The sequence below is a fragment of the Chlorocebus sabaeus genome, chromosome 26 (genome assembly GCF_047675955.1).
Source record: "Chlorocebus sabaeus isolate Y175 chromosome 26, mChlSab1.0.hap1, whole genome shotgun sequence".
In the NCBI taxonomy this organism is placed as follows: Eukaryota; Metazoa; Chordata; class Mammalia; order Primates; family Cercopithecidae; genus Chlorocebus; species Chlorocebus sabaeus.
Window position 1 is genome coordinate 40,785,513 of NC_132929.1, and position 13,706 is coordinate 40,799,218.

Sequence of the window (13,706 nt, forward strand, 5' to 3'; positions counted from 1 at the left end):
CAGGAGAATTACTTGAGCCCAGGAGTTCGCGACCAGCCTGGGCAACATAAATGAGACCCTGTCTCTGCGGTGGCATGTGCCTATAGTCCCAGCTATTCAAGATGCTAACGTGGGAGGACAACTTGAACAGAGAAGGTGAGGCTACTATGAGCTATGACTGCGCCACTGCATTGTAGCCTGGGCGACAGAGCAAGACCCTGTTTCTAAAAACAAAATAAAATCAAAAGAAGCCCATGATGAGATACCACTTCATGTCCACTATGAATAAAGAAAGATAGGCTGGGCGCAGTGGCTCATGCCTGTAATCTCAGCATTCTGGGAGTCTGAGGCAGGAAGATCACCTGAGGTCAGGAGTTCAAGATCAGCCTGACCAATATGGTGAAACCCCTTCTCTACTAAAAATACAAAAATTAGCTGTGTGTGGTGGTGGGCACCTATAATCCCAGCTACATGGGAGGCTGAGACAGGAGAATTGCTTGAACCTGGGAGGTGGAGGTTGCAGTGAGCTGAGATCATGCCACTGTACTTCAACCTGGTGACAGAGCGAGATTCGGTCTCAAAAAAACAAACAAAAAAAAGAAAGACAAGTGGTAAAAAGGATGTGGAGAAACTGGAACCCTCATATTGCTGGTCGGATTGTAGAATGGTACAGCTGCTATGGAAAAGAGTTTGGCAATTCTGTAGAAACTAAACAGTTAACACATGACCCAGCAATTCCACTCCTAAACATATACCCAAGAGAATTAGAAACGTATGTCACACAAAAACTGGTACACAGATGTTCACAGGAGCATTATTCAGAACAGCCAACAAGTAGAAACAATCTAAATGTCCATCACCTGATGAATGTCTAAACAATGAAATATTATTCAGCCATAAAAAGCAATGAAATACTGATATATGCTGCAACCTGGATAAACTTTGAAAACATTAAGCTAAAGAAAAGAAGGCTGATATGAAATGCCATATAGCATATAATTACATTGTATGAGATACAGAGTAGACAAATCCATTGATAGAGAAAGTAGTTAATAGTTAACAGGGCTAGGAGGGGAGAAGGGTGGAGAGTGACTAACGGCTATGGAGTTTCTTTCTGGGATGATAAAAAATGTTCTGGAATTAGATAGTGGAGATGATCATTCAACCTGGTAAATATCTTTTTTTTCTTTTTGAGACAAGACGAAGTCTTTCTCTGTCACCCAGGCTGGAGTGCAGTGGTGTGATCTCGGCTCACTGCAGCCTCTGCCCCCTGGGTTCAAGAGATTCTCCTGCCTCAGCCTCCTGAGTAGTTGGGACTACAGGCGTGTGCCACCACATCAGGCTAATTTTTTGTGCTTTTAGTAGAGTTAGTGTTAGTCAGGATGGTCTCGATCTTCACACCTTGTCATCCGCCCACCTTGGCCTCCCAAAGTGCTGGGATTACAGACGTGAGCCACCGCTCCTGGCCTTTTTTTTTTTTTTTTTGAGACAGAGTCTTGCTCTGTCACCCAGGCTGGAGTACAGTGGCATGATCTAGGTTCACTGCAACCTCCGCCTCCCAGGTTCAAGCAATTATCCTGTCTCAGCCTCCCAAGCAGCTGGGATTACAAGTGGTTGCTACCAAGCCCAGCTAATTTTTGTATTTTTAGTAGAGATGGGGTTTCACTATGTTGGTCAGGCTGGTCTCGAACTCCCAACCTCGTGATCTGCCCGCCTCAGCCTCTCAAAGTGCTGGGATTACAGGTGTGAGCCACCGTGCCGGGCCACAACTTGGTAAATATTTTAAAACTACTGAAGATGAATTGCATGGTATATGAATTATGATATCTCGAACAAATTTTTAAAAGGAAAGGACTAGGCCCACATGTACAGCTGTCCCATGGCACACGTAGGAGACTAGTTCTAGGACCACCCACATATAACCAAATCCATGCATACTCAAGTCCTGCAGTTGGCCCTGTGGAACCCACATATATGAAGTTAGCTCCTCATATATGCTGGCCATATGTGTCTGGCCAAATAAAAGCTAGGTATAAGTGGGCCCGAGCAATTCAAACCCACTGTTCAAGAGTCAACTGCATTAACATACACAGCTCTCAAAACATTGCATACTGAAAACAAGCAATTTGCGAAAATATGAATACGCTATTTATACTTTAAAAAAAAATCACATGTTCAATGAAGATATGTTATAGAACTTTAGCTCCATCTATAAGGGTCTATTCTTTTCTCATAAAGGAGGATAGATATATGCATTCCTCAAGTAATTAAAAATACAAAAAAGTAGGCCGGGCACGGTGGCTCAAGCCTGTAATCCCAGCACTTTGGGAGGCTGAGACGGGCGGATCACGAGGTCAGGAGATCGAGACCATCCTGGCTAACATGGTGAAACCCCATCTCTACTAAAAAATACAAAAAAAAAAAAAAAAACTAGCTGGGCGAGGTGGCAGGCGCCTGTAGTCCCAGCTACTCGGGAGGCTGAGGCAGGAGAATGGTGTAAACCCAGAAGGCGGAGCTTGCAGTGAGCCGAGATGGCGCCACTGCACTCCACCCTGGGAGACAGAGCGAGACTCTGTTTCAAAAAAAAAAAAAAAAAAAACAATTACAAAAAACTAGACAATTACCTAAACAGGCCATTCACAAAAGAATCACAAGTGACCAAAAAGCATATAAAAAGATGTTTACGAACTAGTATCCAAATAAATGCAGACTTAAACAAAATGCAGGCTGGGCATGGTGGCTCACACCTGTAATGCCAGCACTTTGGGAGGCCGAGGCGGGTGAATCACCTGAGGTCAGGAATTCCAGACCAGCCTGGTCAAGAAGGTGAAACCCTATCTCTACCAAAAACACAAAAATTAGCCTGGCATGGTGGTGGCCACCTGTAATCCCAGCTACTTGGGAGGCTGAGGCTGAGGCACCTGGGGCTGGCACTTGAATCCAGGTGGCAGAAGTTGCAGTGAGCTGAGATCGTGCCACTGCACTCCAGCCTGGGTGAGAACAGCAAAACTCTGTCTCAAACAAATAATAAAAACAAAAAACAAACAAAAAAGCAGGCTGAGTATCCCTTAACCAAAATGCATGGGACCAGAAGTGTTTCAGAGTTCAAATGTTTTCAGGTTTTGGAATATTTGCAGAAATACACTGGTTAAGCACCCCTACATGAAATCTGAAATCTGAAATGCTCCAACGGAGCATTTCCTTTAAGCATCATGATGCACTCACAAGTTTAGGATTTTGGAGCATTTTGAACTCCAGATTTTCAGACTATGGAAGCTCAACCTGTTAGTAACCTGAGATCAAGTGAAACTCTCTTTAGTACTGTGAAGACCCAACTTTTAATGATCAGACACAGAAGGATTAAAAAGGATGCATTCTGAAAAGACTTTTAATATGGGTATGCAAAACTAAGGGAGGAGGGGCTTACTGCACTGCTAGGGCCTACAAATAGTTACAGAGGACACGGACGGTGTCATGATCATCTACATATTTTCTGAGCCTAGCGATGTCTCTGAATCAACACATTTGCTTATTAATTTTGTACGTTTAAGTGTGTGCTCTTTTTTTTTCTTCCCTTCCACATTTTGTTTTTTGTTTTTTTGAGATGGAGTCTCGCTCTGTCACCCAGGCTGGAGTGCAGTGGCCGAATCTCAGCTCACTGCAAGCTCCACCTCCCGGGTTTACGCCATTCTCCTGCCTCAGCCTCCCGAGTAGCTGGGACTACAGGCGCCCGCCACCTCGCCCAGCTAGTTTTTTGTATTTTTTAGTAGAGACAGGGTTTCACCATGTTAGCCAGGATGGTCTCAATCTCCTGACCTCATGATCCGCCCGTCTCAGCCTCCCAAAGTGCTGGGATTACAGGCTTGAGCCACCGCACCTGGCCTGCCCTTCCACATTTTCTACTCCCATATCACCACCCCCAATTAGAATTCTCAAAGCAAACAGGCCTCAGCCTTGAACTGATTACACTATAGTATTTCCACACTTGGTCTAACTAATAATATACATATACTACTAATATACAGATTCTAGGACCCCATTCCACATCTACAGAATCTTAATCTCTAGGGAAGGAGTTTGGAAATCTCTAAGTTTAACAGTCACCTTTAATGACTAATACAACCTGGCAAGTTTTGGAAAGAATGCATAGAAGAAAAATAAATTTAATCCCAAGAGGAGCTAGTTTACCCCTAAAGAATCTCCAGATGGTAGAAATGTATGATATAGGAATTTCTGAATAGCAAATCTTCACTGCTATGTGACCTTGAATGAGTTACTTAAACTTGCTAAATCTCAGTTTCTTCATTTATAAAAAGGAGAATACTCTTCGTTCTGGCAAAATTAAGGTTCCAAGAACAAAACTATATATGTTGGCATTTATTAAATATTAGTTTCTTTCCTTTTCTACTCTAAGAAATTATTCTTTTTTCTTTTTTGGAGACAGAGTTTCACTCGTTTCCCAGGCTAGAGTACAGTGGTGTGATCTCGGCTCACTGCAGCCTCTGCCTCCTGGGTTCAAGCAATTCTCATGCCTCAGCTTCCCAAGTAGCTGGGATTATAGGTGCCCACCACCACGCCCAGCTAATTTTGTATTTTTAGTACAGATGGGGTTTCACCACATTGGCCAGGCTGGTCTCGAACGCCTGACCTCAGGTGATCCGCCTACCTCAGGCTCCCAAAGTGCTGGGATTACAGGCGTAAGCCACCACGCCTGGCAAGAAAGTATTCTTTAGGTCTGTAAACGTCGAAATGTTTTTTTGAAGAAAAAAAAGGAGGAAAATTTCTTGGTTAAAATAGGAGACACTGACCTCATAAATTAAGCAATTTTCAGCCTCTGTATAATTTTATTATATCACATCAAATTTGTTTAGAAGGTTTTATCATCCAGTTCTACCATTTTTTTTTTTTTTTGAGATGCAGTTTTGCTGTTGCCCAGGCTGGAGGAGTGCGCTGGTGTGATTTTGGCTCACCAGGACCTCCACCTCCCAGGTTCAAGCGATTCTCCAGTCTCAGCCTCCCAAACAGCTGGGACTTCAGATGTACGCCACTATGCCTGGCTAATTTTTGTATTTTTAGTAGAGATGGGGTTTCACCATGTTGAGCAGGCTGGTCTCAACTCCTGACCTCAAGTGATCAGCCTGCTTCGGACTCCCAAAGTCCTGTGATTACTGGTGTGAGTCACTGTGCCCGGCCCACTTTCATTTTATGTTGAGATCCAAATTAAATTTTGTTCAGAACCTCTAATATTCCAGCTATGGGATGGAGCTACTTTAAGTCTTTCCAGTACATAAAAACATACTACATCTAGTACCTTTTCATACAGTGGCCAATTAATGTTAATGGTAAGTGTGAAATTGTAACCAAAGTCTCAATATTAGGATTAGGAGATAGAGAATACCCTCTAGCCAACCATCAAACACTGAAGTCTTATAATCTTGAAGTTTCTTCAATTGGATTGTAGAGGAAGGCTGACATGGTGGTACAATTCATTACCACTAACTCTAAGTCATGTAAGTAATGAGTTTTTTGATTATTTGATTCATTGATGAAAATATCTGTAGGAGAATCTTTGCATTTCAGAGAGTTACTGACGCTAACAGCAAAAGTAGGACAGTTGATTATTTCCCTTCTTCCTTTTTTCTTTTTTTGAGACAGGGTCTTGCTTTGTCACCAAGGCTGGTGTTCAATGGCTGGCTCGCTGCAGCCTCACCTCCCGGACTTAAGCGACCCTCATGATCTCAGTCCCTAAGTAGCTGGAACTATAGCCATGCACCACCAGGCCTGGCTAATTTTTTAATTTTTTTTAATACATATGGAGTTTTGCCATGTTGCTCAGGCTGGTTTTGAACTTCTGGGCTCAATCTGCCTACCTCAGACTCCAAAAGTGCTGGGATTACAGGTGTGAGTCACAGTGCCCAGCCCTGATTTCTTCCTTCTCCGAGTGTCTGAATCATTAATAATTATCAGATGCTTCCCAGAATTGAGGGCTTACCTCCTTTGGTAAGTACTAAGGGAATTTACCTTAATATATGAATGACTAGCCTTCCCAGCCATGTGATACTCAGTATGTATTTGAAGAATGTAGTAATAAATACAGAATAAATAAGTCCTGGTTCTCCTATAGCCTAATGATCACACCCAGAAATTCACAAAATCCAATCTGAAATAAACACAATTAAGCAAAATAAAGAAGCAAATATTTTTCTTAAATTATCTCTTACACAACAGTGCAAAGTATTACCAGTCCTGAGAATTTTCTAGTATATGGTGAACATAAGAGATAATCAGGTAAGCTCATACAATTTATATATAATTTATATAACATACAAAGTCACATTAATTTATCTATTTCATATAATCCATATTTCTACACATTTAATACAATTTATATATATTTTATATATATACATACATATATATTTTTTTTGGAGACAGGGTCTCTGTCACCCAGGATGGGGTACAGTGGCATGATTATGACTACAGGTATGCACCACCAGATATCTGGCCTTTTTATTATTTTATTTTATTTTTTTGTAAAGACAGGTGTCTCAACATGTTGCCCAGGCAGGTCTTGAACTCCTAGGCTCAAGGGATCCTCCCATCTCCACCTTCCAAAGTGCTGGGATTATAGGCATGAGCCATTTGTGCCTGGCCTATATTTATAAATTTTACATAATTTACATATTTTTATACATTTAATAATTTATAGAAAATGTAGGGAAAAAAGAGCAGTAGAAGATGTAATACTTACACACAAAGGTCTCTACATGTGTGCACAAGTCGCCACATTTAGGACAGCGTAGCTGGTTTCCACCTTTCCCAGAATTCCCAGAGCCTGATTTCTTACTACTACCCTCACTTGCTGATTTCTAATGTTTATGAAGGAGAAAAAAGGAAGAATGTCAATTATTAGTTTCAGGCAACCAACTTAAATATAAACAATACTGTTTGTAATTAATTTTATAATTTTCTAAGTTTCTAGGATGAAATTATTAATATAATTCTACTATTTCTGGTGTCAGAAGATCTATTTACTTCAAAAATCAAATCAGTTCTAGTAAATGCATGTATATCTGTAGTCTTCTTTTATATAACATGTGCCAACATATATAATAAAGAGTTTTTATTCAATGACTCAGGCACTAGAAAATTTACTAAGGGAAAAAAACTACATTTCAATGAAATTGGATCAGGAGTTATCATCATGGTAGGTAGTGACTCTGATTATTCTTAGATCTAACTTTTCTCATCTCTAAAATAGAAGTAATTTTACCCACATCAGAGAGTCACTGTTAAGATTAAGTATGGACATGTAAGTGCCTCACATTTTGTCTAACATATAAGATTAACTCAAGTGTTAGTCAAATTCACATAATGAAAAAAACTGGTAAGTCACTGACTCAATACAACTACCAATCATCTACTTGCTAGCTACAACATAAATCTGTACCAGAAATCTGAAATTTTTAGGCTACCAGAGTAGCCCAACATTAAGTTACACCACGAATCTGAAATTTTTAGGTAGAGGATAAAGTGAGGTTTATACTGTCACAAGTTATAAGAGTTATATGAAAGCAGGAAATGATGGCTATTCCTCATTCAATCCTACTGACCAACAGTCATTTAATGACACTTCTTTACTACTTTGGGGTGTTACAAATTTTAATTACTGCTTACTATGTGCAATGCTTATAAAAGTATTTTAAGGTTCAAAATGAAACATCTAATTACATAAAATTCTTCAGATCATTTTAGCTATCTCATATTGCCTACAGAAAACATATAAGACAGTAAGACAGTACTATTATATTTTTTTAAAGGAGGGAACTCACAATGTGTACAGGTGCCAATAAGATAAAATAATTACCTTATTTCCATCTCCAGAACCATCTTTACTTATCCCATCTTTTGAGGCAAAGTATGCTGGCGTTTCTGTAAAGGATCTAAGAGGAGCTCTTCGCAGAATCTGAGTTTCAAATGTTCCAAGCCTTCCTAAAACTGATATATGAACACGACCACCAGAAATACCTGAAAATAAAAGGAAATCTACATCAAATATAGATATGCCTCAGTAAATCCCCTGGAAACAAAAATTCCTTGAGCATAAAGGAGGTTGAAAAAAAGCTATCATTTTCACAGCAGTAATATAAACTGAGAGAAAATAATGACACCAATAGAGGCAAAGTCCTTTCAAAAACAGGCCAGGTCTGAGCTTCTGAAAGATTCTAGATAAATAAAGGTTTTTCTTTCTGTATGTGTCCTTTAGAAGGTAAGATCACCCATGTCATAACAATATGTGGCTTTTTCAAAGTTTGAATGGAGTTAAACACCTGCCTCACCTGTAAGATTTTTAAAAAGGCCATTTATGCCCTATATTCTTATTATTTCTACCAATGAGAATAAACATCTGACAGCAACTCGTCTGTTATTATATAAGAATACTATCTGGGCCAGGTGTGGTGGCTCACCGCTGTAATCCTAGCATTTTGGGAGGCCAAGGTGGGTGGATCACTTGAGATCAGGAGTTCAAAACCAGCCTGGCCAACATGGTGAAACCCCGTCTCTACTAAAAAAAAAAAATTAGCCAGGCGTGGTGGTGGGTTCCTGTAATCCCAGCTACTCCGGAGGTTGAGGCAGGAGAATCGCTTGAACCCAGGAGGCAAAGGTTGCAGCAAACTGAGGTCGTGCCACCACACTCCAGCCTGGGTGACAGAGCAAGACTCCATCTCAAAAAAAAAAAAAAAAAAAAAAAAAATCTATAACAATGGAAACAAACTTCAAATGGTCTTTAAGGCCAGGCGCGGTGGCTCACGGCTATAATCCCAGAGTTCGAGACCAGCCTGGCTAGCCAACATGGTGAAACCCTGTCTACTAAAAACACAAAAATTAGCTGGGTGTTCTGGCAGGCGTCTGTAATCCCAGCTACTCAGGAGGCTGAGGCAGGTGAATTGCTTGAACCCAGGAGGTGGAGGTTGCAGTGAGCCAAGATCGTGCCACTGCACTCCAGCCTGGGCAACAGAGGAAGACTCCGTCTCAAAAAAAAAAAAAAGTTATTTAAAAAATTGTGTTATTCCACTTATATGTGGTACTTAGAAGGCAAAATCATAGAGACAGTGAGTAGAATGGCGGTTCCTGGGGGTTGGGGAAAATGGAGAGTTATTGTTTTAATGGGTACAGAGCTTCAGTTTTACAAGGTGATGGCAATGGTTGCACAGTATCAATGTACCTAATACTACCGAACTATACACTAAAAATAGTTAAGTCATGTAAATCTTACATGTATCTTGCCACAATAAAAAAAATTGAAGGAGCCAGGTGCGGTGCCTCACACCTGTAATCCCACCCAGCACTTTAGGAGGTTGAGGTGGGTGGATCACTTGAGGTCAGGAGTTTAAGACCAGCCTGGCCAACATGATGAAACCCCGTCTCTACTAAAAATACAAAAAGTAGCCAGGCGTGGTAACAGGCACCTGTAATCCCAGCTATTCGGGAAGCTGAGGCAGGAGAATCGCTTGAACGAGGCAGAGGTTGCAGCGAGTGGAGATTGTGCCACTGTACACCAGCCTGGGCAACAGAGCAAGGCTCTGTCTCAAAATAAATAAATATAGTATCAAACTCAAAAGTAGGCTTAGAAAAAGTAATTGAGGGGGCCAGGTGCAGTGGCTCATGCCTGTAATCCCAGCACTTTGGGAGGCCAAGGCGGGAGGATCACGAGGTCAGGAGATTGAGACCATCCTGGCTAATATGGTGAAACCTTATCTCTACTAAAAATACAAAAAATTAGCTGGGCATGGTGGCACGCGCCTGTAGTCCCAGCTACCCAGGAGGCTGAAGCAGGAGAATCGCTTGAACCTGGGAAGTGGAGGTTGCAGCGAGCAGAGATGGCACCACTGTACTCCAGCCTGAGCAACAGCGTGAGACTCCGTCTCAAAAAAAAAAAAAAATTGACGGAGAGTGACAGATGCAATCAAAATGACCATTCACCAATCATAAAATTATCATAAAAATGATAAAGCTCTGTAGCAAACTAATTGGGGTTTCTAACACTTTTTGTGCCATGAACCCCTTGAGCAGCCTATTGAAGCCTCTGAATAGATCTCTTCTCAGATTTTTTTTTTTTTTTTTTTTTTTGAGACGGAGTCCCGCTCTGTCGCCGAGGCTGGAGTGCAGTGGCCGGATCTCAGCTCATTGCAAGCTCCGCCTCCCAGGTTTAGGCCATTCTCCTGTCTCAGCCTCCTGAGTAGGTGGGACTACAGGCGCCCGCGACCTCGCCCAGCTAGTTTTTTGGCATTTTTTAGTAGAGACGGGGTTTCACCGCGTTAGCCAGGATGGTCTCGATCTCCTGACCTCGTGATCCGCCCGTCTCGGCCTCCCAAAGTGCTGGGATTACAGGCTTGAGCCACCACGCCCAGCCTAAAATATTTTTAAATGTATAAAAAAAATACATAACAAAGAAAACAAATTATAAAGTAGTTATCAAAAAAATTTTAAAAATATTCCTCTTTATTAACAAGCAAAATTAAATAAGATCTAAGTTTTTAAAATAATTACTATGATTTCAAAGTAGCAAAAAGTATGAACAATATTCTGAAATATCAACAACTATGTGATATGAAAATATTTCTGATTTTGATTGATGACAAATTCACAGACACTTCCAAGACTACTGTGGATGTGTTGCGAACATTCATAGGTCAAGGAAATCTTATGTTTCAGCTAGAGCTTAGTGAAAATAAAGTTCACAGAACCTCTGAATTCTATCCAAAGACCCTTTGGGGGCCAGTACACCTCAGGTGAAGAAGCTCTGAAAGCCAAAACAGAGTATTTCTGTAAAGTATATTTCACCAGATTACCTGGCAGCAACCAGAAAACACAATTGAAGTTTCACTGTTTACAGAACTTTATCATACAGACAAAGCTTTCTAAATTTCAGAACAACTGTTTTTAAAAAGAAATACTAGTCCAGGTGCGGTGGCTCACGCCTGTAATCCCAGCACTTTGGGAGGCCGAGGCAGGTGGATCACCTGCGGTTCAGGAGTTGGAGATCAGCCTGACAAACATGGCAAAATCCGTCTCTACTAAAAATATAAAAATTAGTTGGGCGTGGTAGTGCACGCCTGTAATCCCAGCTTACTCGGGAGGCTGAGGCAGGAGAATCGCTTGAACCCAGGAGGCGGGGGTTGTAGTGAGCCCAGATCACGCTACTGCACTCCAGCCTGGGTAACAGAGCAGATTCCATCAAGAAACACAGAAAGAGGCCAGGGGCGGTGGCTCACGCCTGTAATCCCAGCACTTTGGGAGGCAGAGGCGGGCGGATCACAAGATCAGGAGATCCAGACCATCCTGGCTAACACCGTGAAATCCCCGTCTCTACTAAAAATACAAAAAATTAGCCGAACGTGGTGGCGGGCGCCGGTAGTCCCAGCTACTCGGGAGGCTGAGGCAGGAGAATGGCATGAACCTGGGAGGTGGAGCTTGCAGTGAGCCAAGATTGCGCCACTGCACTCCTGCCTGGGCGACAGAGCGAGACTCTGTTTCAAAAAAAAAAAAAAAAAAAAAAGGCAGACGGAAAGAAAGACAGGAAGGAGGGAAGGAAAAGAAGAAAAGAAAGAAACCAGTCGTTTTGAAAATAAAAAAAAATAACTGCTTATCTCCTATGATTCAAAAGTGTTCACGGACTCTTGGCTAGAACAGATCAAGAACACTTTCAAAGAAGCCGTCCCTGCCCAAAGAGAACGCACATATACTTCATCCAACCACTGTAAACTGTATTATTCTTTGTCTACTCCACTAGATTTAAACATGAGGGTGAGGACTTATTCTCCACTCTTACCTCCAGCACTAAAAGACCTGGCACATAGTGGGCCCTCGACAAATATTAATGTATGTCACATAAATGGATTAAAAAAACACTTTAAAGTGTTTGCAAATCGAATTCCTGGAATCGGGACATCTACTGGTTGAGGCTTAACAATGATTTAGGATTAAATTCACTCTCTTACATTTATGTATCATTTTACAAAATGCTTCTGCCCACATTACCTCATTCAATCCCTCCTTGTGTAGTAAAGAAACTGGAAGATATATTTAGTAAACAATAAGGATTTTATAATTGGTTTAAAAGTTAGATAAAAGGGACCTTTTTAAAAATCCAACCAAGAGTCATGAACCGGTAAGTCAAAATAAAAAGAATTTGTCTAGAAGTCAGTGATTATAACAGGATCTAGCCTCGTGGTCTGACATCCATAGATTTGAGGAAGAGAAAAAGAGTTTATTTTCCAGACTCTCTTGGCTGGGGCGCCATTCTTTCACAGCTTCAGATAAACAGAAAGGAAAGGTAAACAACATGCGCCACTCTTAGGAAACTACCTCCCGGTCAAGTTGGGAAAGCCAGCAAAGGACTGCTGAAACACCCAAGGACTTCCGAACCAACTCCTGCGGGACCTCTCCCCATCTCCCCCGCCGATGTCCTGCGTGCCCCGGGGCTTGCCTGACGCCGGGAAATATTGTGAACCTTGTTTATGTCCCAGTGTCTGGGCCTCACAGTGATAGTAACATCTCTGGTATCGCGCGGCTTGCGTCCGGGACGGTCAGCTGGGTGCCCTGAGTCCTAGGGGACCCTAGCAGGGACAGCCCCTCAGCCGAGCCCCTCCTGGAGCCCCCAACGGGCCCGAGAGGGATCCCGGCCAGGCTGCGGAAGAAGAGCCGCGGCCGGGGCAGGCGGCGGTCCCCGGCAGGGCTGAGTGGGATCTGGAGGCATTTTTTAATAAGAGGAACATTTTGTGCCTCTTTCAGGGTTTCTACGAAGTGGCCGCATTCCGGCCCCAAAGTCAGCGGGCCTGAAAGCGCGCAGAAAGACGCGTGGGAAGTTTACTTCCAATTTGAGCAACGGCTGCTCCAGAGGTCGGCAGAGCCCCATTCCACGGGGAAAGCAGTGGGTGCCGGGCGAAGTGCCGCCCATTCCCTCACACTCCCCGGGCGCAGCAGGCCTCGTGCCCTCCCCGGGACCCCCTCACCCACCGGCCAGTCCACCCCCTCCCCCTAGGCTGAGGGCTCAGGAGTGGCACTATTTCGTTACCTCTCTGCGCGGAGGCGAGTGAGGAGGTGATGAGCCGGGCGGCAGCTGCGCCGCAAGTACAAGCACCGCAGCTGGGCATTTCCGCGGGGCCTAGGCCGGGGCTTCGCCCCCTGAGGACCACCGGGTCTCAGCTGCGCGAATCCTGCTCGCAAGGAGCGCTGACTCGGTTCCGAACCCTTCCGCGGGCCCTAGACCCCGTGCAGAGTTCACCTGCCCTGCAGCTAGGCCTTCGCGCTTCTGTGCCCCACAGCCGTCTACTCACCAGACTAGACACCCAACCCCCCCTCCCTTCCCCTCCTTCTCCCCCAACCCCCAGCCTACCGGGCCCGCGGAGCTTGCGCGCGCCTGCGCCGTAGGCCCGGGGAGGGGGCGGAGGGCGTGGGTACGCGCCGCGTATGCGCGCTGGAGAAGCTACGTGAGGCGAAGGCGAGGGGGCGGTGCCGCGGGCGCCGATGAGTGCGCTACGGCAAGCGCCTAGCCCCAACTGCGGCGACTACAGGTCCCGAGGCGCATGGTTGCCAAAAGCCCTTTTATCCTAAAGTTGAAAGGTTTTGAGATAGACGCGGAGAGATGCATGCCGGGACTTGTAGTCCCTAGTCGTCATAGTCAAGCTCTTCGCCGGTCACTTTCGGTGGGCGGCAGGGAAGGT

The 13,706-nt window shown here is 43.6% G+C and overlaps 1 protein-coding gene across 3 annotated transcripts in view; it reads right to left on the reverse strand.

The window, feature by feature from the left end:
* CLPX (caseinolytic mitochondrial matrix peptidase chaperone subunit X) overlaps positions 1-13,323 on the reverse strand; it is a 39,952-nt gene extending 26,629 nt beyond the window's left edge. For 2 of the 3 annotated variants that reach the window (XM_008016252.3, XM_073012234.1), the window contains exons 1-3: positions 13,058-13,320; positions 7,847-8,007; positions 6,731-6,848 (exon numbers count right to left, since the gene is read on the reverse strand). In XM_008016252.3, coding sequence (XP_008014443.1) covers positions 6,731-6,848; positions 7,847-8,007; positions 13,058-13,136 — 358 coding nt within the window. In that variant the 5' untranslated portion in view covers positions 13,137-13,320. Of the gene's footprint in view, positions 1-6,730; positions 6,849-7,846; positions 8,008-13,057 lie in introns of all 3 variants that reach the window. The other variant, XM_008016250.3, reaches the window with a different exon arrangement.
* Positions 13,324-13,706: the final 383 nt, after the last annotated feature.